Source organism: Vipera ursinii, assembly GCF_947247035.1.
Source record: "Vipera ursinii genome assembly, chromosome: 9".
Lineage (NCBI taxonomy): Eukaryota > Metazoa > Chordata > Lepidosauria > Squamata > Viperidae > Vipera > Vipera ursinii.
Window position 1 is genome coordinate 6,911,697 of NC_139523.1, and position 24,510 is coordinate 6,936,206.

Here is a 24,510-nt window from a genome sequence, read left to right on the forward strand (position 1 = left end):
TATTCTCCATTCAGAAAACTTCAGGCCACAATCTTTCCTATTGTTTCTGGAGTGCTTATGGCTCTATTTTTATTTGACTGTCACAGTCAGCAGAGTTATTTCCAGACTTCTCACCTACCTTGATAGACAAAATGGAAACCTTTGGCTGTGGCCTGCCCTTTGGCACTGAATTTGATCAATATTTGGTTGGTAGTAGCCAGAGGCAACGATTCACCTAGGAAAGGAGGAAAGATACAAACCTTCAGCAAAACGCAATAAAATAAGAAACCTCAATGCTTTACTAGGCTTTGGGACCACATTACCGCCTACATTTTATGAATGGCACACTTTCAAATTAGGTAAATTAAGCTCCAGTAAAGTAAAAAAAAAATATTTATGAGAAAATATAGCATATTACAAAAAACCCAAAGGAAAGCAAATAACAAGTTTAAAAGCAATACATAAAACTTGAAATGAAAATAGGAAATAGATTAAAATGAAAGCAAGTGACCTCAACTCACTAAAAGATTTTCGACAATATCTGGGAGAACCAAAACTTCTATTCCTGTGGCCCAAAAGACCTGGTGAGACTTTGAGGGAAGGCATTCCACAGAAGGAATATTTTTTCCCATCGTTGCCTGTTTCATTGCCTCTAATGAAATTATTGTTAGAATCAAATATATATTATATGATGTAATATAGACATTATTACACTGGTCTTTCTCTGTCATACATCAAAAACATTTCAGAAGCAGTAGAATGCAATTTCTGAGATCTGAAAGTAGGCATCACACATTGCCCAGAGGCTACCATACAAGAACAAATGCATTGCAAAGATCGCTTGAAGGTGGGATATACTTCTAATGTAATCTACCAGATTCCCTGCATGGGTTGCCTCTGTGACCATGTAGGACAGATGGGGAGGAAGCTAAACCAGATTGCAAGAACACAAGTGAGTGGTCAGATGAGAAGACTGAAATTGATTAGTAGCCACACATTGCAATGAACAAGGACATACATTCAATTTTGCAGCTACTAAGATTGTTGTCCAGGCAGGTACAAAAATAGCCAGGGAAATGATTGAAGCCTGGGAAATGGTCTCCTTGTCAGTCAACAGGGGTGCTGATTTACCACCAGCTTATCAGATACTCAGAACGTGGCAGCACAACAAAACAACAATGACTTAATAGCTGGCCATCAACACCTCAGTCAACAACTAAAAAGCCACACACAACCAGTCACCACAAATTCTACACATAGAATAGCCCAAAGCACACATTGTAGTAGACAGAAGTTCCCTGAGAAACTAACAAACTGAAACTGGGGCACAGCCTTGATGGCCTGTACGATTACTTAGGAGGGAATTTTACACGTTATTTGCTCGATGGGCTGTTGGTACATTTCCATGTCTCTACCAATGTTCCGTTAAGGAAACAAATATTACACAGCACTTCCTCCCTCATTTGATGAATATTCATCATTAGAACTGCTCCTGGAACTTTTTACCTGTTTAGACAGTTTTCCCTTCGGAGAAGCTTGGCTTATCTTTGAAAACATAACACAACAGTTGTTCTATTATTTTATGGCATACTAGGAGGAAGGAAGCCAAACGAACCTCCAGGTTGAAGTGTTCTGAAAAGACCTGACTTCTCCATGTCTCTCTATCCTGCTGCACTGGAAGGACTTGAGCAGCTCCCCAAGGATGTCCATTCATGAAAGTCTGGAGACAATGCCTGATATAACTTGGTGCTATGTTAGATATGGATGTGGAGCTGACAACCAGCATTTGAACTGGGGCTGAATTCCCCCTGAGAACCAGTGCAGGTCTTTCTTCAATGGGTTATTCCAGACCAATGTTTCTCAACCTTGGGAGCTTTGTGATATGTGGATTTCAACTCCCAGAATTCCCTAGCCAGCATTCTGGGAGTCGAAATCCCCAAGGTTGAGAAACACTACTGTACAATGTAAGTTTATTACTTATTTATTATTTATTAAGAACATTCATACGGCCTATTGGTTTCTGAGCAATCTCACTGCTGCATTCAGGATCAGCTACAGCTACCAGAACATATCCATTGATAGCCCCATGGACAGCATTTTACAGTAGCTCCACAAATTGTTGGTCAGGATATAAATTATATTGCCAAAGTGTAAATTAGATCTGTTTTTGCTCAGTTTTATTTCTCCATAGATAATATCTCCTCTGAAAACTATGTGAACAATGGTGGAACGACTTTTTCCCCTGTGGATTGAGCTGGAAATCGCCGTGGCTAAACATTTTAGACAACCACAAAGAATACATGCAAATAGCCATCATAGAACTGATGGCAGGAATAGGTGGAAGGGAATGTATAGACTGAACGTACACAGCACGATCTTTTAACAATTCCACAATCAAAGGCATGCCTACAGTTTTTGATAGACATCTCTTAGGAAGCTTTCTTACCCAGAAGAGGAAAGAAAGAGGCAAAACCTCTCCTTACCTGTATGAGAACCAGAGAGAGAGCTGAGGAGGCGGGAATGTTGGTTTGGACCATCGTGTACTTCAATGATGTCATGGAGAGCTGTCTGGAAGAAGGCAAACTGGCCAAATACCACTATCAGCAGGAAAGAAAGAAAAGAAGGTGAGGCATTTAAACATAGGAGGAGGCACACACACTGACCATCACTCTCTATAACAGCGTTTCCCAACCTTAGGAACTTGAAGATGCGTGGACTTCAACTCCCAGAATTCCCCAGCCAGCATAGCTGGCTGGGGAATTCTGGGAGTTGAAGTCCACGCATCTTCAAGTTCCTAAGGTTGGGAAACGCTGCTCTATAAGACCAAATTGGTGCCCTTGTGTTGGCAAGGCTGAAGCTAAAATGGAGCTGAGAGATGTGTAAAGATGCTTGAGCCCCAAGATCTTGAAAAGGGGCTATTAATGCACTGAATCCAATTCTCTGACCGGTTCTGGAATCCCATTTAAAGCATCCCTGTCATTTATTTATTTTATTTATTAAATGTATATGCCACTCATCTTACTGTCCAGCACCCATGCGATAGATCAGCTTTTCTCATCCTTAGGACCTTTAAGATATGTGGAGTTAAACTCCCAGAATTTCCTTGCCTGCATTTCTCACTCAGAATTCCCCAGCAAATTGAAGGGCAATTTACTAGCTGTCTGGGATAGAATAGAATAGAATAGAATAGAATAGAATAGAATAGAATAGAATAGAATAGAATAGAATAGAATAGAATAGAGTAGAGTAGAGTAGAGTAGAGTAGAGTAGAGTAGAGTAGAGTAGAGTAGAGTAGAGTAGAGCAGAGCAGAGCAGAACAGAATAGGAGGTCTTCTAGTCTAGCCCCCTGCTCAAGCCGGAGAACCTATACCATTTCAGATAAGTTACTATCTAGCCTGTTCTTAAAAAACTCTAGTGATGGAGCTGGTTCAGCTGTCAAATTGCTCCTACAGTTCAGAGCTTTTTCCTGACATTCAATCAATATTTATTTTCCATGAATTAAAATGATTGATATAAACCTCCTTTCTGTGATTAGAATATGTCTTGGCCTTCTTCTGTGTGATATATTTTATTCTGCATGATATTCCCCTTTCTGTATGTATTTTTTTTAAAAAATCCCATTTATATCCCGCCCTTCTCCAAAGACTCAGGGCGGCTTACAATCTAAGCACAAATCAATGTGCTTAGCAATAGCCTTCATTCTATGTATATGCCTGTTTATTAGGGCTTTCGGGGGCCCCCAAGCAGCATTATTATAAAGTCAGCTTATTGCCCCCAACACAATCTGGGTCCTCATTTTACCTACCTCGGAAGGATGGAAGGCTGAGTCAACCTTGAGCCTGGTGGGACTCGAACCTGCACTAATTGCAGGCAGCTGGTGTTACTTAAGGAGGCATTAGCCCACTGCTCCACCAAGGCTGAAGCTGAAGTTAGCAGATATATATATGACTTTATTCCCTCTTCCAAATGCCACTTTAGCATGGACTAATATGCTTAATAGCATTTGACCCCCACAGAACATTTATTTATTTATTTTATTTTATTTTAATCCCATTTATATCCCGCCCTTCTCCTAAGACTCAGGGCGGCTTACAAACTAAGCACAAATTAAATGTGCTTAGCAATAGCCTTCATTCTATGTATATGCCTGCTTATTATTGACCAAGAAAAGAGGAGGGAGGTCAAATAAAGAAGGGATGTAGCAGTGAGGGGAAGAAGAGAAAACTGGCTTAAATTTGGTAGACTCTTTTAGAAGAGTCTCTTTTCCTTAGAGCTTTGTAGAATCTTTGAATACCTGCAACTAGATAAGGGCCACTTATATACTGAAACAAGTAGGATTATGAAAGACTGTCTTCTATTCTATTACAGCAGCAGTTTGAAGCTCTGGAGGTTTCATCCTTCTAAGCAAGAGTCATTGGAAATATTGACAACTTCAACATGTTGCAGCCAACGGACCAATTTGGTATATTATCTGCTGTTGTTCTATTTCTGAAACTCAACCTTTGCTTGTCCTGTTGGTATCTTTAACAATTCAAGGAGGGAAAGGATGAACGCAGGAAGTATTAGAAAAGTACAAATGTGAAGGTCAACTTTGACTTGCATGCAAGCTCACCCTGTTTTGGATTGGTTTGGCTACAGCAATGCACTAGTTGGTTGAACCTGTTGGTTCCTATGTTTAATAGATATCACTGCATTTTCTGGTCTGGTTTTATTTGATTCTGAATCACAGCATGTTTGACCTTGAGTCATAGGAATTTATGGTTCCAACCAATGGGAGGTGGCAGGACACACATTTGAAACTGAATTATTTATGTTTAATTGCAACTATTTTTAAAATGAGCTATATTTCTGCTTTGGGATTTTCCTACAAGTAACAAGCAAGACATAAATAAATATGGAAAAAACAATAATTTTAAAAAAGACTCACTGATTGCTCATTACTGAGAATGGCCAAATGGTAATCAGTGAGCCAAGGTTGGCATTGACACATTTTTTTCTCCTGCTCTATGATAGCCTTGCCAGATTTTAATTGCGACATTATAATAAATTTCATACCTGGGAATAGGAGGAGAAAAATTGCAAGCTGTGAAAAATTGAGACTACGACCTTTTGCAGGTTTTTAAAATATATTCCATCTCTTAATTGTTAAAACTTGGATTTCACTTTAGCTCTGTAAAAAGAGACTCAAGGACACTCAAATACTAATATTTGATATCAAATTTATCATATCTAGGCTTATTCTTGCTGAAGGTTAGGGGGAAAAAATCTTCTTAACACTAAGAGAAATGGAATGGAAGCAATGATCCAGGGAGTGGTAGGCACCACTTCACCTAGGTGTGTCCATATGTGTTCAAAAATGGACTTTCACCTGGGGGGGGGGGTGTGTTAATTTGGATTTCTCTATTGACCAAGACATTTCAATGATCTTTGCCAGCTCTGCAATTTTATTTTTCCAGCCTTGCTGAAGCTAATGGACCTTTAGCTAGTAACATATTGAACCAGCTATAAACAATGTCAGGGCATAGGAGAGGAAACATACAGCCATGTATCAAAAACATTTGTGGTACTGATTTCTATGCAGTTTTATGCCAAAGCACTAAAGCTCCTTGAAGTTGTAAAATTCTTTAATGGCATATGCATAATTCACAGTCTATAGGGAAAACAAAACCTTCTTATTAGTCATTCAGTGGAATGTCTGGCCAGAAAATCAAGAAAGATACTGCATAAAGAAGGACTTAATTCCAAGCAAATTGTTAATCTAGGACTCACAATCAGGTATTCTCTAGAACAGATGTCCCCAACCTTTTGGGCACCAGGGACCAGTTTCGTGGAAAGAGGTTTTTCTGCAGACTGGAAAGTGTGTGGTTTTGTGTACTGCCTGCATCCTGAAGGTGGGGCTTTGCTTGTTTCTGCAGCCCGGTACTGGTCCATGGACTGGGGGTGGAGACCCCTGCTCTAGATGTCCATTGGGACATGTCAGGAATTCTCTCCCCATATCTAAAAAGCATAAGGATGTGAAGGGATGATCCAATAATTTTTTCCCCCCACAAGACATGAGTCTAAGCAGCTTCAAGAAGGCTTTAGGCAGACGCATGCACAAATGCATTTGTGTCTGTTAAAGTCATTGGAACTGCAGATACTGGTTCAGAATTAACCTAAAACTGAATGCAAGTTACTAGGAGAGGCCAGCAGCTGAAAGAAATTATTTTCCGAATTTATGCAACTTGTTTTTTCCAGGCCATCTAAACTTGTAATAATAAACCTTTATTGTCAAAGTACAACATGTGTACATTGAGATTAGCTGAGCCTCCCACCGTGCTCTCTCCCCCCAACACAGTGACAACAAACCCTCCATCCCACCACACCATGTGAACCAACTACACCACACACCGGCCTCCCAAGTCAATTCTGCATAAGTTCACAGAGATTATATCCCATTCAAAAGCCTAACAGCCCATGGATAAAAGCTATTTTTCAGCCTGTTGGTACGGCTGGCTATATTCCTATATCTCCTACCGGATGGTAGGAGAGTAAAGAGATACCGTCCAGGGTGTGAGTCATCCCTGAGAATCTTCCTCACTCTTCCAAGGCAACGAGCCCTGGCGAGGTCATCCAGTGGTGTCAGGGAACAGCCCACAATGTCTTGTGCTGTGCTCACTACCCTCTGTAATACTTTCCTGTCCGCGGCTGTCAGACCAGCATACCAAACCACAATACCATACGAGAGGACGCTCTCTATAGTAGAGCGGTAAAAGACGGTCATTAGCCGTTGTTCTACCCTGTTCTTCCGCAAGATCCTAAGAAAGTGAAGCCTCTGTTGGGCCTTTCTAGCCACCTGGGTTGTGTTAACTTTCCAGGTCAGATCTTCACAGAGGTAGACTCCCAGAAATTTAAAGGAGGAAACTCTCTCCACACAGTCCTCCCCGATGTAAAGTGGGCAGGTTCCTCCTTTTTTCTCCGGAAGCCTAACACCATCTCTTTCGTAGCAGCTGTATCCACCTGATGTGCTAGCTTTATAATCTTTTAAGATTTTTTTTTGGCGGGGGGGCTGCATAAATGTAGCCCATTTGGTTAGTTTTCTGATATACCTGAGTGAATACAGAAAATTGAGCTAGGTACTTAGGAGAGGTGAACTTAGCTGGATTGTCTCCCACTCCTACCTTCTTAGGGGAATCTCTGGGCTACTGCATGAAGCAGAGCGCAGCCTGTCTGTTTTTCTTATTAAACTTAGAAATATACAAAAGGCAGAGTATCTTAGAGAGAGGAGAACAAAAACACTGTCAAGAATTGAGATATCGGCTATGGCTTAAAAAAATCCTCAAAGCCTGAGATCGTATGCTCCACAGAGAATGGAGACAGTCTGGTCTGTGCCTAGAAGAAAAAGACTGTATTCCCCACCCCTCCCAAATTATTATTTCCAATTTAAATTCGTTTGGGTGATGGAGTTTCTTCCGCTGTAAAAATGAGGGAGAAATAAAATACCACACAGATTTTTTTTTTAAAAAAAGAGCTGCCTTCAAAAGCATTGGAAGTATGTCTGCGCATGCATTTCAAAATCCAGCTAGCGCTCCTTTCTGCCTTGAAAACTCAAGGTTGAGATTGTTATGGCTGTCATTAATTTTCACCTGATGTCTTTGTGATCCACAGCTTGTAAATATCCATTTAAGGAGTCGCAAGTGCCTTGGTATGTTTTCAGTTGGCAACGCTAGCAAGCTTTGCCAAATCGCTGCCATGCTGGAACACAGGTAATCCTTGATTTACAACCATTCGTTTAATGGCCGTTCACAGTTAAAATGACACTTATAAAAAATGTGACCTATAACCACAAGCACTTACGACCATCACAGTAATCCCACGATCATGCAATCAAAATTTGAGCTCTTGGCCAATACTCAAATCCATGTAAAGTTAGATTTACAGTTGCTCTTAGCAACTGGCATGTATTTGCAACAGCTGCAGTGTCCCGGGGTTATGTGATTTTCAGCTTTCGAGAAACAAAGTCAATTGGGGAAGCTGGATTCCCTTAATGACTGCATGGTTCACTTAGTAACTGGAATGAAAGTCAGTTTTGACTTCTGGTGTTTTCTAGAAATATTTTCTCAGATTAACTAGCCCAGGGTTACCAAGATGGCTTTGTACCTAGGGTGGGACTAGAATCCATGATCTCCTGGCTTCTAATCCAGCACCATCATGACCATACCAAACCAGCTCTTATTACCTTCAAGTCATCCTTGACTCCTGCTGATTACATGAACAAGTGCCTGCCGCTTTCTAGCCATGATTTCTGAGCCATGATTGCTTCCTTCCTGGGGCGGAGAGAAAGTGATTGGCCGAAAATCACCCAAGACTCATGGTCTCCCAGTTTTGAACCTGGTGTCTTAACCACTATCCCAAACTGGCTCTAAGGATTGAACCTACCCTTGAGAAATTGTTTTAGACTTTTTCTGTCTGCAGGATAAATTGAGAGACGTCATCTGCATAATTTTCTAGCTGGAAAATTTGGTGAAGAATCTTGAAAAGCCCTGTATACTCAGCTACGGTTTCCACCATTCTCTTGGGTGCCATTAGGAATTCCTGCCTCATATTACCTCTGCTCACCTTTCTGTATCAACACTACAATCAGAAAAGGACCAGAAGGCATGAACAATAGGGATGTACCATAATCTTTGGGCACAACGATGAAATACAGGCACACTTGTCCACTGGTGTAGTTCTGAGGATAGTTGGGGGACAGGACGACACCATCTGACCCCGTGTACTGACCTCCACATGGTGCTAAAACATGGAGAAGGGAAAAAATGAGGTTAGCTTCTGATGTTTGCCTCCTTTTTCTTCCCCAGATTCCTGGCCCAGAATAATCTATTAATTCAATAGGCAATAAGCAGCAGGCATGCTGCAGAATGCATCTTAAGCAGAACCTGTGCCTGATACATTTTTTATAACTTATGCTGCATTATACACTGGGAGCAATAAAACTGTAATGAATGGTTGTTCTACAGAAATTGATTTCAAATGGTGGAGAATTTCAAGGAATGCCCTAGATAATGAGGTTGTTGGCTGATGGAAAACAAAACATTTTTGAGATGGAAAAGAAATATTTTTTCTTTTTAAAAAAGTTGTTCTAGCCATAATTTCACTTGTAAGTTCAGTTCTCCTCTATCATGTATAGGTTATATGTATCAGAAGAAGAGTGACACTCAACTTCAATTCAGAGGACCTCCAGCTTACCTGTGCACATGGGCCTTGGCTTGTTCCACACAGGTTTCCCATCTCCTCCCATGACGCAGGTCACAGTGGACACCCCTTCAATCACATAACCGCTGTCACAGTAGTATGTGATTGTGGAGCCCAGTTTCAGCTCACTTCCAGCCCGAGTCCCATTCTTAATCAGACCTGGATCAAAGCAGGATTCTCTGGGGTTTTCTAAAAAAAAACAAAAAAAACCCCACACAATCTGAACATCAATTTCCTGATACTTCTAGCCTTGCTTTCTTAGCCTGAGCACCAAATTCCATTAGCATTTTGTGGAGCAAGAAATGTTCCACTATCTGGAAAAAGCCACATGTAACCATTTTAGATTACAATAGCTATATACCGGAAGCCAAATAAAGTCAAGGATATGTTAAGGAACTCAGAGAAGCCAGGTACAAAATTCTATATTTATTCTCTTGTTGTTTTGGAAATAGTGACATAAAGAAACAAAAAAAGAGAACAACATGCAAAGATAAAAGTGTACAGTAGACGTTATCAAAGGAAAAGAAACAAAGTGCCTTTTTAATATATATATATATATATATATATATATATATATATATATATATATATATATATATATATATATATATATATATATATGTATATATATATGTTTTCTGAGGTTTTCGTGGGTGTTTGTATGTGGATCTTTGGTCATTCGGGTTTTATATATATATATATAATAAAGAAAAAAAAGTATACCAAGTAACAGTAAAAATGTGGTAGAATGTAGTCTGGATTCCCAAAATGGGGTGGGGGTGGGGCTGCTTCCCAGAAGGCAAAGAGGCAGCAGAGCTTGGAACATTTGATCAGCAGGAAGAGGTTAAGATGGTTTCTCACTAGCAGCTCACAGTAGTTCACAGAATATTTGTTGTTGTTAGTTGCGAAGTCGTGTCCGACCCATCGCGACCCTATGGACGATGTTCCTCCAGGCTTTCCTGTCCTCTACCATCTTCTGGAGTCCATTTAAGCTCACTCTTACTGTTTCAGTGACTCCATCCAGCCACCTCATTCTCTGTCGTCCCCTTCTTCTCTTGCCTTCAATCTTTCCCAGCATTAGGCTCTTCTCCAGTGAGTCCTTCCTTCTCACTAGGTGGCCAAAGTATTTGAGTTTTAGCTTCAGGATCTGGCCTTCTAAAGAGCAGTCAGGGTTGATCTCCTCTAGGACTGACCAGTTTGATCGCCTTGCAGTCCAAGGGACTCATAGGAGTTTTCTCCAGCACCATAGTTCAAAGGCTTCAGTTCTTTGGCGCTCAGCCTTTCTTATGGTCCAGGTTTCACTGCCATGCATTGCAACTGGGAAGACCATAGCCTTGACTATGGTCTTCTTTTGTTGACAGGGTGATGTCTCTGCTTTTTAGTGTGCTGTCTAGATTTGCCATGGCTTTCCTCCCGAGGAGCAAGCGTCTTTTAATTTCTTGGCTACAGTCCCCATCTGCAGTGGGGACTTATATAGCTTATAGTAATAATAATAATAATAATAATAATAATAATAATAATAATAATAATAATAATAATAATAATAATAATAATAAGAAGAAGAAGAAGAAGAAGAAGAAGAAGAAGAAGAAGTTGGAAGGGACCTTGGAGGTCATCTAGTCCAACCCCCTGCTAAGGCAGGAAACCCTATACCATTTCAGACAAATGGCTGTCCAGTCTCTTCTTAAAAACTTCCAGTGTTGGAGCATTGAGCCTTGGTGGAGCAGTGGGCTAATGCCTCCTTAAGTAACACCAGCTGCCTGCAATTAGTGTAGGTTCGCATCCCACCAGGCTCAAGGTTGACTCAGCCTTCCATCCTTCTGAGGTAGGTAAAATGAGGACCCAGATTGTTGGGGGCAATAAGCTGACTTTGTAATAATGCCACTTGGGGGGGGGCTGAAAGCCCTAATAAGCAGGCATATACGTAGAATGAAGGCTATTGCTAAGCACATTGATTTGTGCTTAAATTGTAAGCCGCCCTGAGTCTTCGGAGAAGGGCGGGATATAAATGGGATAAAAATAAAATAAAAAAATAAATTCACCACTTCTGGAGGCAAGTAGTTCCACTGGTTAGTTGTTCTAGTTATACAGATAGTTACTTTAGTCTGGCAAGATTCTCCCGATAGGTGAAGAACAATAAAAGAAACTACTCTTAAGTAATTCCACATGTCAATCTTGCTTCTTTGTCCTGAGAAAATAGTTACAGTTCTACAGAAGTCCCAAAGGTGCTATTTGAAAGGTAACTGGGCTTTTAAGAAAGTCCAGTTTCTAAGAAAGTCCACCTGCCTTTGAGAAGCACCTTTGGGATAACCATGATCTGGATTATTGAAAATCTCCATAGACAATTCCAGGGGTAATTATTTAATGCCATTATTATTTGAATACATATAACTAATACACCAATATAACTATTATTTTTGACCTACTGTATTTTGTATAAACAAGGCCCATATTTCATTATATCTGTCCATACAGAATATGGCAGTTTGTTCATACAGTAGGTGACACGTGCAATCAAGCCCTCAATCCATTGAGTAAAATGTGCCATACATTTATCTTTCCAGTGGTGCAATATCAATCTTTAGGCTACAGGAAGGGCACAGAAAATCCATTTACAATCCATTTACATTGTCTGGTTATGAATTCCAAGTACTAGCTCAAAAGATGGTTTTTGTTAATCATCATAACTACAAAATTCTTCATCAGTGCCCAAACAACCATTTCTAGGTTGTTAATCAGGAACAAATGGTGAAGTGCATCAGTGCCAATATTCAAATCCATGTAAAGTTAGATTTACAGTCCTTGAGATCAGTCTCTACAGCCTGAAATGGAGAGTGAATTGCTGAATTCAGGGTTAGTGACTCCAACTGGGCAGAGTCAGGCGATCAGGACACGGGCGGTCTTGTCAATGTTACCTGGGAAGAGTTTGATTCTGTGACCCCTGATGAAGTGGACAGGATTATGGGGAGGCTGAGCTCCTCCACATGTTTGTTGGACCCGTGCCCTTCCTGGCTGGTTTATGCAGCCAGGGAGAGGACACGAGGCTGGCTCCAGGCGGTTATATCTGCTTCCTTGAGTGAGGGTTATTTCCCCACCGTCTTGAAGGAGGCGGTGGTGAGACCTCTCCTCAAGAAGCCTGCCTTGGACCCAGCTGGATTGAACAACTTTCGTCCAGTCTCCAACCTTCGCTTTCTTGTGAAGGTTGTTGAGAGTGTGGTGGCGCATCAGCTCCCTCTGGTCCTGGATGAAGCGGATTTTCTGGACCCCTACCAATCGGGTTTCAGGCCCGGGTACAGCACGGAGACGGCATTGGTCGCTCTGGTGAATGATCTCTGGAGGGCACGGGACAGGGGATATTCCTCTGTCCTTGTCCTATTAGACCTCTCGGCGGCTTTCAATACCATCGACCATGGTATCTTGCTGCGGCGTCTCAGGGGATTGGGAGTGGGAGGCACAGTTCTTCAGTGGTTCTCCTCCTATCTCCTGGGACGCTCGCAGTCGGTGTTGGCAGGGGGGCAGAGATCGGCCCCTAGGTCTCTCGTTTGTGGAGTTCCTCAGGGGTCGGTTCTCTCGCCTCTCCTGTTCAACATCTACATGAAACCGCTGGGTGAGATCATTCGTGGTTTTGGAGTTGGGTATCATCAATATGCCGATGATACCCAACTTTTCTTTTCGACCCCAAACCACCCCAGTGATGCCCTCGCTGTGATGTCCCGTTGCCTGGAGGCGGTTCGGGTCTGGATGGGGAGGAACAGACTTCAACTCAACCCTGACAAGACTGAGTGGCTGTGCATTCCGGCATCCCGGGACATTCAAAATGTTCCATCTCTTTCTATGGGGGGTGAGCTTTTACCCCCCGTGGATAGGGCTCGCAAATTGGGAGTCCTCCTAGATTCACGGCTAACCCTGGAAGACCATATAGTGGCCGTGACTAGGGGGGCTTTCGCCCAGGTTCGCCTGGTGCACCAGTTGCGGCCCTATCTGGACCGGGATGCCCTGTGCACGGTCACTCATGCGCTCGTGACCTCTCGCCTTGACTACTGTAATGCTCTCTACATGGGGCTTCCCTTGAAGACCACTCGGAGGCTCCAGCTGGTACAGAATGCGGCCGCGAGAGTTGTCTTGGGAGTTTCCCGGTACTCCCATGTTACACCTTTGCTCCGCGAGCTGCATTGGCTACCAGTTGTCTTCCGGGTGAGGTTCAAGGTCTTGGTTATGATCTTCAAGTCCTTACATGGCATGGGTCCGGGTTACCTCAGGGACCACTTGCTGCCGGCGTCAACTCCCCTCCGCCCTGTGCGTTCCCACAGAGAGGGCCTCCTCAGGGTGCCTCCGGTCAGAGAATGCCGACTGGTGGCCCCCAGGGGGAGAGCCTTCTCTGTGGGCGCTCCGGCACTTTGGAATCAACTGCCGGTGGAGCTCCGGATGACATCAGACCTCTGAACCTTCCGTCGCAGCCTGAAGACCCATTTATTCGAATTAGCTGGTCTGGCCTGATGGGGGAATATGGGTTTTTAAAATAGTTGTTTTTATTATTGTATTATTGTTTTTATTTGGGCATTGGTTTAATCTTATTTTAACTTTTGTATCGTAATTATATATGCCCTGTGAACCGCCCTGAGTCCCCAGGGAGAAGGGCGGTATATAAATTAAATAAAACCTAAACCTAAACCTAGTGGAATATATTATTAATTCCAGACTTGTCCTGCTCAGAGGCCAATTACTGTCTGCCTGTTACAAGAATGGAAGTTGCAAATCTCTTTGCTTCAACTCAGGGGAAAACAAAGGTTCTAGTCTTAAGCCATGTCTAGCCAAGGCAGAGACCTCATGGGTCTATCAATCACAAATTGTGTATTATTTACCTGCAGAAATGTAGGATCCCACATTTCTGTTTCCATGCTTCTCTGTCTGAAATACATGCCTGAAAGCCAAACGAAACTCAGTCCCAGATCATTGTTTATGTTTGTTTGAGATCCAGGATTGGAGTATATGTGTCTGTGTATGTGTGTCAAAAAGGCAATCTGGTCATGTGATTGATACTTCATCCTCTTTCAATGGGCATCACAATATACATTTTGTAATTTTATTATTAGGTTTTTTAAAAAACTTGTCTTTATCAATGAATTTATAAATTGAAAACAATTACGTTAATTATTTATTTATATTAAAAACGTGGTATGATCAAAGTCACATCGGTGAAGTTTTTGCAATTTTTGCAATGCTTGCAAAAAAAAAAGGCCGGGATATCAATCACACAACCTGCATTAGCCATCTTGATTGTTTTGCCTTTCCTCTTTCAGATACTCCCTGATTCAATTCCAAGAAATATTGGAGAATGCCATATGGCAAAAAGTGATCCATTATTTAAAGAGAACATAACAGCCCAAACTACAAGTCTAACTTTTGTTAAGGATCCCTGCTTACGAAAAACAGCAAGGAAACAATCTGCTTTCCTGAACAGGCCAATTACTATCTGCACTGACTTTAATTATAATCAGGCTAAGATAATGTATAATTATACTCAGGATGGAGATCATTCAAAACAACAACAGAAACATCAGTAACTGTTGGAAAAGAAAGAGCGGGATCTGACAAAGAGAAATCAAGAAGAAAAAGATAATCCTTCATCACAGCTTTGAGCAGAAAGAACATTTACAGGCATGTGTGTGTGTGTGTGTGTGTGTGTGTGTGTGTGTAAATTATTCAAATTGCTAATAAAGAATTTTAGGGAGTCTGAGATGATCATTTCGAACTTCTTATGTTCTCATCAGTCAGTCATACCCTTTTTATCTGAGATTCGAAGGGTATGACTGACTGATGAGAACATAAGAAGTTCCAAATGATCATCTCAGCCTCCCTGAAATTCTTTATTAGCAATTTGAATAATTTACACAAATAATGAGCTGTCATATATCCTGTGGATAGCCTTGAGTTAGGCCAAAACAAGAAAGAAAGAGTTAATTAGCAAGGCATATTCAAATGACTTGACAAATATATATACTGCTCAAAAAATTAAAAGGGAACACAAGATAAGACATCCTACTATTAAATATAGTACATTGTGTTGTTTAAGTGTTCCCTTTATTTTTACTTTTATATATATATAGTGAGCGCCTGTTACTCGTCCCAGCTTCTGCCAACCTAGCAGTTCGAAAGTGCGTAAAAATGCAAGTAGAAAAATAGGGACCACTATGGTGGGAAGGCAACAGCGTTCCGTGCAACAAACAACAAACAACTTTCCATTCTGGTGAGTCCAGAAGTTCTGGCTCCGTAGCCATAGAGCAGATCTGACATGAGTAAAATTGATGCACTGCAGCTTTAAGAAAGTTACCTTGGAAAATGTAGGAATTGCAAAAGCTGGTGGAGAGCTATAAATTCCTGCCCCACATTAATCGAGAAGATGCTGATTGTATTAGAATTTATAAAAAAAAAATTAAATTCCTCAAGCATCTCTCCAACTGAGCAAAGGTCCCTTTCCAGAGCGAATCTCTTAACTTGATGAGCAACACAGCCAAGATAATTGAAAGGTGATTACAGACAGCTCTGTCACCAAGGAAGGGGCTTCTTTTAACTCAGTTGAGGTTTACTTCTAAGCAGATGAGCACGGTGGTCAGTTTTAACAGACGGACAAAAAGACAGAGAGAGATTAAAAATCAGTCAAGACTTGAAACAAAGAAATTAGCCAAATGTGTGTGGGGATTTTTTCCCCTCACGTTCCCGTGTATAATCTTTTTTTTTCTTTCTTCATGCATAAAATATAATTAGAGGCTTTGATTAATCTAGAGGTTTTGTCATTTGAAAATTGCTCATTAAAGGACCAGAACTTTTTATTATATTTTATTTTAATTGTGAACAGCATGGCCCTGGCACAATCAGAAACCATATGTGGGGATTAGATTGCCATGGGGAGGAGGAGGGGGAGGAGGAGGAGGAGGAGGAGGAGGAGGAGGAGGAGGAGGAGGAGGAGGAGGAGGAGAAGGAGGAGGAGAGTCTTCTGTCTTCCTTCCTCCAATGGTTCAAACTTGTCCTGTTAGCATTTCCTCGTTAAGTAGGTCATCTGTTCTGATTTCCTTGCAAATTGCTTCTGTACCATTAGCAAAACTCTGTTTTCTAGGTGATGGATGGACACGTGGGAAATGAGTCTGAAGTATTTCTGGATTGACACACCCTCACTTCAGATCTGTAAAAGGGTATTGTTTGCACATTGGAGGTGATAGTCACAGTCTATTTTCTCGGTCATCCAGGGCCTTCTCATATCTGTAAAGGGCCCCTGTCAGAAAGAATTCACCAACAGCTAAAGATATTGCCTACATGCAGTAGTTTGAACTGTGGGGTCCTTGGTGCTCTGTAAGCTTGGTTGTTTCATTATGTAACAGCATCAGTGCTAAAAGAGAGCGGGATTTGCTGTCTTTTTATATACAACTGGCTTGGTGGGAGTGTTCGTGGTAGTTCCTTGATTAGGCTGTTTACTGGTTGATTGTTTGCCTCAATTAGTAGTTCCTTGATTGGGGTATTGTTTACTGCTTGATTGTTGGTCTAGTATTAATCTTGGTGTTAATTGCTGCTTATCTGGGTTTTGATTGCTGGTGAAGTGATATTGTGGTCTTTTAGCTTTTTGATTGTCTCTTTTGAATGGTGTGTAGGTTTATCTCTATGTGCTGATTTGCCTGAGGGCCAGGCTTCCAGGAATTCTCTTGTGTTTTTGGACTTAGATGATCTAGGATGCTCAGTTTCCCAGTTGAAACTATGGTGAAGTCTGTCAATGTGTTGTTCAATTAAGGAGTTTTCCTCAGGTCCTCTGACTGCTAGTTGGTATTCGTGGATGCTTTCTGCTTGTCTTCGGCCCATGTATCCCACACAGTGTATTTTGTAGATGACTCCTGTTTTTGTTTTTGTTTTCCTTCTGAAGCTACAGAGTCTTTGGGAGGGCTTTAGTTGATTTGTGTGCTAGTCATCTACTGTATAATCTAACCCCCCCAAGTGGTGACCCAGACTGGTTGCCTGGACGATGCTAGGCCAGGGATAGGCAACTTTGGCTCTTTTATGACTCGTGGACTTCAACTCCCAGAATTCCTGAGCCAGCCTAGCTCAGCTTGGAAATCTCTCCCTTTCCCCTCAGCCTGGCTGGCTCAGGAATTCTGGGAGTTGAAGTCCACGAGTCATAAAAGAGCCGAGGTTGCGTACCCCTATGCTAGGTCATAAAAGCCGTTCTTCATAGATCAATACCAGTAAGCCACTGATAAGTCAGAGAAGCAGGGAAAGAAACTTTTCTTCTCTTTCCACGGTCTTTATTTCTAAAGCTTATTACGAAGCCTGTTTTTGCTAAAAAAAAAAAAAAATTCCCCCGTCCTACTATATTCCTGTGATCACTCTACACTTATTCTTGTTGTTTTGAAGAGCCAAGTTGCCTTTTATCAAAGTAGCAGCTACATCTTTGGCTTGACGTGATGCCTCCCACCCCCGTCAGGCATCTTAGCTACTTGTGCTTGATCTCTGTCTTGATGCTTACTTGGAGAGGAATAAAATAACACTTCACATTGCACAACAAAGTACTGACAGAGAAGGAGGGGGGGTGTTATGTATGCAGGCACCTGCATAGCAACAGCCACCAGGGGGCGTTGGCCTGGATGGTTTCGGCGGGAAACCCAGTTTCGGCGGGAAACCTAGGGCCAACCCCATTGGCTGTTAGCTTACCTGGCCAGGTATATAAGGAGGCCAGGTAGCCCACATTCCCCAGTTCACTACCCCCTTCAATAAAGAGCAGAACTCACACACCGGCTGGCGTCTCTTCCTTGCGTCGGACCCACTACACAATAGGGGGGGCTTGCAAACTCCACTGAATCTGGTGTTTTCTTGAGGGTCTTTTCCCATGGTACTTTCTTCCTATAACCATCTTAAAATGATGCTGGATGTCCAAGTCATCCACTACAGCAGCCTTAGATCTCAATCCCTTCAGGCATGTAGGAACTGCTCTGTTGTGATTCAGGGTCAGCCTGTGGGTTCGGCAGTTGGGTCGGACGATTCAGAGGAGGAGGAGGGGGGTGTTGGAGAGTTGCTGAGGGTGTTGGAGAGCTTGCTGATGATGGCCTTGAGGCTCCACAGAGCCCTCAGCCAGGCCCCTCCCATCTGGTCACTACGCAGACCCAGCTGTGTGAGCCTGACAGCATGGATGAAGATGACCCACAGCTGGCCCTGTTCAAGGACACCCAACGCAGGAGGCAGTCAATCAGGAGTAAAAAGAGGAAGGCAATGGGGCTTCTCAGAAGGAGGCAGAGAGAAGCCACGCCCTGAACTGTATAAAAGGGGAATGTGTGGGAGGGCTGGTTTGCTGAAGGCAACTGTTTGAATAGCTCCTGTTTTAGTGGTTCGTGTTTTGTTTTGCTCAGTTTGCTCTGTTTTGGATCTGTTTTGTGTAAATAAATTTGGCGGGCTTACTTCCAGCCTTTTGCAAAGGGGTTGTCCCTGCCTTTTCTGCAGGGCCGGTAGTAGGCTGGAACAGAACAAGGAGAGAGGGAGGGGGAGAAGGAGAGGGGGGGAAAGAGAAGCAGGAAACTTCCATTTCCAGATGTGTCCTTGACTTAATCAGCCCTCTCCTTCATCAAAAGCAATGGCAAAAACTGATTGTTTGTTGTTGAAGGAATCCATTACAAATTAACTGGTTGGGTATCAATCAATGAACTTGAAGAAGCATGTTATTGCTGAAGTTGAGGATTTTTCCCCCCTGTAGTGAAAATTTCTCTGTGTAGTGAATAACATGGTGAATTTCTAAGCTACCCTTTCTTGAGAGAGAACATTTTATACTGAGATAAAATATACTGTGAAAACATATGGGTTGCATACAATCTAAGCTACATACATTTTGAGACACTCATACACATCTCAGCATAAACCCAGAAGAGAGAAGCTCAAAAATTTTATCTCTTTTAGTTCTCAGGAGTGATGTTTTGGAGATTCCAAATAAGGAGTGTTTATTAGGTCCAGAATATCTTTTTGGGAAAGATCTTGTATCTGAATGGACACAGTTAGCTTCCTTGACAATAGTAAGAAAGAACTTACTTGCTGTCTTGCTGCAATTTTTTTGACTTCTTGAGTTCTGGGATTTCTTGTTTATTTTATTTGGTCCTGCTTAGCATTTTTAGGTTCTGAATCCAGGCATAAAAAATCTCTTTACTTGAATCTATCCTCCATTGATTACATAGACACAGCTAGGTAGTTTCCTTAGAAACTCTACAAAACTACTTTGCCACTGTCTTCCATCTAGGAGTTTCATTTCCTTGTGGTTTCCCACTCATACACACACACACACACACACACGTTTGCTTTGTTTTAACCATTCACTTATTTGCACATCTATGCAAAGTAGAAGGAAGGCTGGGCACAACCCTGTCTTTTTGGAGTGTGGGCATCACTAGCCAGATACTTCAGTTAGGTGATTCACCCCATGTCACTTTCTTCTGACATGACAAAGTGTCTCAAAGTGGTGCACTACTCTACGTGAAGAGTCAACGCAATGCCAGCTGGCCAGATTGCCATTATCAACATCGTGTTCATGGGCCGTTGTTCAGACTGATGTGCTAAGATGATATCTCTTGTAGCAAGATCTATATATCCATCCCTAAGTTCCATCAGTTAGAGTGTTTCTTACATGAACCAAAGAACGAAGAAAACTTGAAAAAGTTTTCTTCTCCACTTTGAATGAACTAGGGTTGGCAAGAGAGAAGGGTAACAGATAAAAATGAGATCAATGCATTCTCCATAGAATACAAATAGTTTTTTCTCCCACCTCCTTCCCTCTGGTGCATGCTAAATGCCTGTGTGATCTTTTAAACCCACTGCAGCATGAAAGTATTGCACCTGATGTGCTTCAACAGGGCAGAAACCAAAACCCAGAAGGGAATAGAAAGAGAGCACACACTGCTCTCTAACAATGACCAAGAAGGGTCTAGATTGCTCTAATACAGAGGAGGAATGGGGAAAGGGCAAAATAAAACATGTAAGTCACCTCTACAATTTCCTCCTACTCCTATGATGCACCCACTTAGCAGATGACTTTTCTTTCAAAAATATATTTTTCTAATTTCTTTCTTACAAGGTCTTAATTCTCAGACTTTACCACATAACAAAAATGATTACATCAGCTTTATTGCATGCCTTTTAATTGATTATTGGACTTGACTCCAGCAGCTATAATTCCAGGGTACAAAACCATGTCACCACAAAGATTACAAGAGTGGGCTCAATGGGTGGGGAAAGATGGAGCTGAATTCCAATATAGCTATCCAATATATTTTTGTTGTTGTTGTTAGCTGCGAAGTCGTGTCCGACTCATCGCGACCCTATGGACAACGTTCCTCCAGGCCTTCCTGTCTTCCACCATCTTCTGGAGTCCATTTAAGCTCACGCCTACTGCTTCAGTGACTCCATCCAGCCACCTCACACCCCAATATATTTACAAGCACTCATAAATGCAGGAATAGATTTGTGTTGTTTTTTTTTGCAGCTGATACATCTGAATCAAATGAGATTTGAAATCTGCCTGCAGGTACATGAAGGAAGACAGTAAGGATGACATGCATATCTACCGGATAGATGACATACCTGTGTAATGGATTACGAATCCTGTGTTGCTGACAGAAGCATCACTGCGGAAGGCCAGGAACAGGTTGTTACTGCTGCTCTCAATCCTCTCTGGTACTTGGGTATCATAGAAACTCCCAATCAGGGGGCTAAGTGAGCTGGGCCCATCATAGATGTGCAGGAAATCATACCCTGGTTCCAAATTAAACCTGAAAGGGAGAAGAAAAGAAAAGCGAGTGTATCAAATATCTGAGTACAAAGACCAGTGATATCATGGAACTCCCTCAGCCTCAGAACAACAATGGCAAAACATGGCAAGACAAGAACAGAGGCATGTTCATATCTCATTATATATATATATATATATATATATATATATATATATATATATATATATATATATATATATATATATATATATATATATATATATATATTCACACACACACACACATACGTGCATGTGTGTGTGTGTGTGTGTGTGTGTGTGTGTGTGTGTAAATTTTTTGGCTTGCTAACAAAGAATAAAGGGAGACATTAGGCAATCAGCCCAGGTTTGAATCTCAGAAGGGTCTGGCTGACTGATGAGAACAAATAAGTTTGAAATAGCTATATCAGTCTCCCTTTAATTCTTTGTTACCAATTGTATTTTGTATTGCTTGATTTTAAATACCCTGTAAACCGCCCTGAGTCCTTCGGGAAAGGGCGGTATATAAATCTAATAAAATTAAATTAAATTAAATCCCAAAAAAATTTACACACACAAACACACAAACACACACACGCACGTATGTGTGTGTGTGTGTGAATATATATATATATATATATATATATATATATATATATATATATATATATATATATATATATATATATATATATATATATATACTGCTCAAAAAAATAAAGGGAACACTTAAACAACACAATGTACTGTATTTAATAGTAGGATGTCTCTCTCTCTCTCTCTGTCTCTCTGTCTCTCTGTCTCTCTCTCTCTCTCTCTCTCTGTGTGTGTGTGTGTGTGTGTAGTTTCCATATCGTTTGGTGTATTGTGAGCTGCCCAGAGTCATTTGGAATTGGATGTCATCAAGTCAATTGACAAATGAAGAATCATACCGTACCTGGCCCTTGAAGGAATGTCCTTGTTATTCCTTTATATAAGGCAAGGCACAGAAATGAGAGTAAATGGAAAATCTACACAAGGGCTATTTTATTAAGTATGTCTGGGAAGAGACCTGGTGGAATTCTGATGAATTGGGTATAAGAGGTGGCAATGAATAACATTTGGGAAGTGGTTTTGATGTCAGGCTGTACAGACAAGATTTTTGCTCTTCAGAAGGCATTGAAAAATATATGAATGTTAAGAAAAGTACTGCATTTTTGTTGACTTGGAGAACATTTACGACAAATGGGAATTGGCTTGAATTATGAAAAAAAAATTATACGTTTATGAAAAGTGGTAGAGCTATAGATTGTAAATTGCTATAAATTGTTTGAAAGGATGGTTATATAAATTGTATGGAAAGATGACTGGTGAAAGTGGTAGAGCTATAGATGATGAAGATAAAGCAGGAATATAACTGCAGCAAGATTATTATTTGCACAAAGATGAAAAGATTCAGCGCTATCTGCAATGGAGGAATGGTTGGCGAAGAGGATGGAATTTGATGAGATGATTAAATTGATTTGTTTGATCAGGGAAGAGGTAATATCTATGTTTATTGGAAGCTTCTTGCAGATATTTTACGTGAAACAGAAAAAAATCAGCTGATGATTCACGGTTTTGATGTTTGCAGAAAACATGTTATAGAAAGATAATTATGTTGTGTAGCCATAGAGGAAGAGGTAAACTTATAATTAAACTTCTAACTGGTTCAGAGTAGACTGGATATCACTTCTTTAAATCTTTTTTTTATTATTTCTATTCCTCTTTCCTTTTTCTTTTTATATTTTTCTCCTTTCATGCACTTTTAGCATTTCTTTGATTTTTTTCTTCTTTTCTTTTTCTCATCCTTTATTAGTTTGTATGAGCTTGCACGTTCCTTCCTAAATCTTTAGTAAAGTATGACAATGAATTTAATTAAAATAGTTTAAATTATTAAAGAAAAAAGCATGAGTAAGACTAAATGAATACCTAGCGAATAAATCAACAAAGTGCAGGCGTTGTTAATGCCCCCCATGGTTGTTCAGCGGCTAAATATACTGTATATAAATTGTGGTGGCAGCAGAAGTGTGTTGGTTGGTGATATGAATTTATATCTACTTTTCTAAGTAGATAATGCCATGTTGTAGGCTTAAGTGCAGAATACTCTGCGGGAAATGGTATGGTGCAAGAAGCAGCGTAGACTTGAAAACTACTGTAGTGAATCTCACAGTTGCGCTTCGCTGCAAAAACAGAGTGCAGATTATGCATCAGTAATAAAAACTACAGCATGTAGATTAATTTGTATACCACGGTGTTATGTTTGCTTCAAGTTGGGAACTTTTAAGATGTGGGAATCCTTCTAGAAAATGTGGTTTGCTGCAAGAAATGAATATTTTATGAAGGAAGCAAAATCAGCTTTGTATAACAATGAGCTTCTATCCAGGTTTTTTTTTACAGGTATTTTTCAACTTCCTGCACGACAGCCTTAGAATGGGTGCTTTAGAGTTTGTAAAGTACTTCTGGCCATTTTAAAACTACTCCCCATTTTTGACCAATATATCTCCACTCACTTTGGAGCACAGACATTTTGATTTCCCCCCCAACAGTCTTCCTATGATCCTGCATCAAGGCAGGTCTTTCCCCAGATAATAGAGAAGGTTTGCAACTCTCTGTTGGCATAGTTGATTCTTTTTTCTGTGAATCAACCCCCTCTTTTTTGGGAAACTGTCACAGACAGTAACAATATAGAAAGGAGTGGTGTTTTTTTTGTTTTTGTTTTAGTATATGGCGTATATAACCAAGGAAGTCTACAATGTGTTTTTTTTTAATACAGAATATTTCTGGCAGCCTAAGATTGCTAGTTCATTTTGTTCATGCATGTGCACTACCCATGGCATACCACAGAGGGCGAACTAGCTTTGCACCAGCTGACTAGTAGCATTCGGGAGAATGTCGGGTTATCTGGGCTTTCTTCCACCGACTTTGCCTCGCATCCGGTCAGATCCAGCCCCAGCATGGAACGCTGCTAGCTTTTCCCACCAGAGTGGTACCTATTTATCTACTTGCATTTTTACAAGCTTTCGAACTGCTCGGTGGACAGGAGCTAGGGGCAAAGGATGGGAGGTCCTTCTGCCATGCGTGTTATGGGCTTGAACTGCCAGAGTGCCAACCATTTCTTGCTGACAAACCGAGTGTCATTAAGCCACTGTGCCATCGGACCCCCTAGAGCGCAGAATGGTGATTTCTTCAGAGAGAACCAACAGGTTTAATCTCAGTTTACTGAGTTGCATCCATCTGGGGCACTTACGTTTGAAACACCAGAGCAATGACATAATCCGGTGAGACGGTCAGCTTCCAATCACACTCTTTTCCTGGAGGGTAAGGCTCTGGGTAACCGGGGGACAAGATCACCCCTGAAGGTCCTGCCAGGATCCCACCACAGGGTGCTAAAGGAGGACAGGAGAGAGAAGAACCACAGCTTGTTTTGCACACCCTCTTTTGAGAGACCCCTCGAACAACCTATGCCTGCATTTAGGACAAATTAAGGCTTTAAACCTGAGGCAGTCTAAGAC

The 24,510-nt window shown here is 41.3% G+C and overlaps 1 protein-coding gene across 1 annotated transcript in view; it reads right to left on the bottom strand.

The window, feature by feature from the left end:
* CSMD2 (CUB and Sushi multiple domains 2) overlaps positions 1-24,510 on the bottom strand; it is a gene marked incomplete at both ends in the record, with an annotated part of 607,174 nt that overhangs the window by 123,625 nt on the left and 459,039 nt on the right. Inside the window, 6 exons of the mRNA XM_083370102.1 lie at positions 119-214; positions 2,463-2,576; positions 8,638-8,754; positions 9,208-9,402; positions 20,812-20,999; positions 24,246-24,384. Coding sequence (XP_083226228.1) covers positions 119-214; positions 2,463-2,576; positions 8,638-8,754; positions 9,208-9,402; positions 20,812-20,999; positions 24,246-24,384 — 849 coding nt within the window. The remainder of the gene's footprint in view (positions 1-118; positions 215-2,462; positions 2,577-8,637; positions 8,755-9,207; positions 9,403-20,811; positions 21,000-24,245; positions 24,385-24,510) is intronic.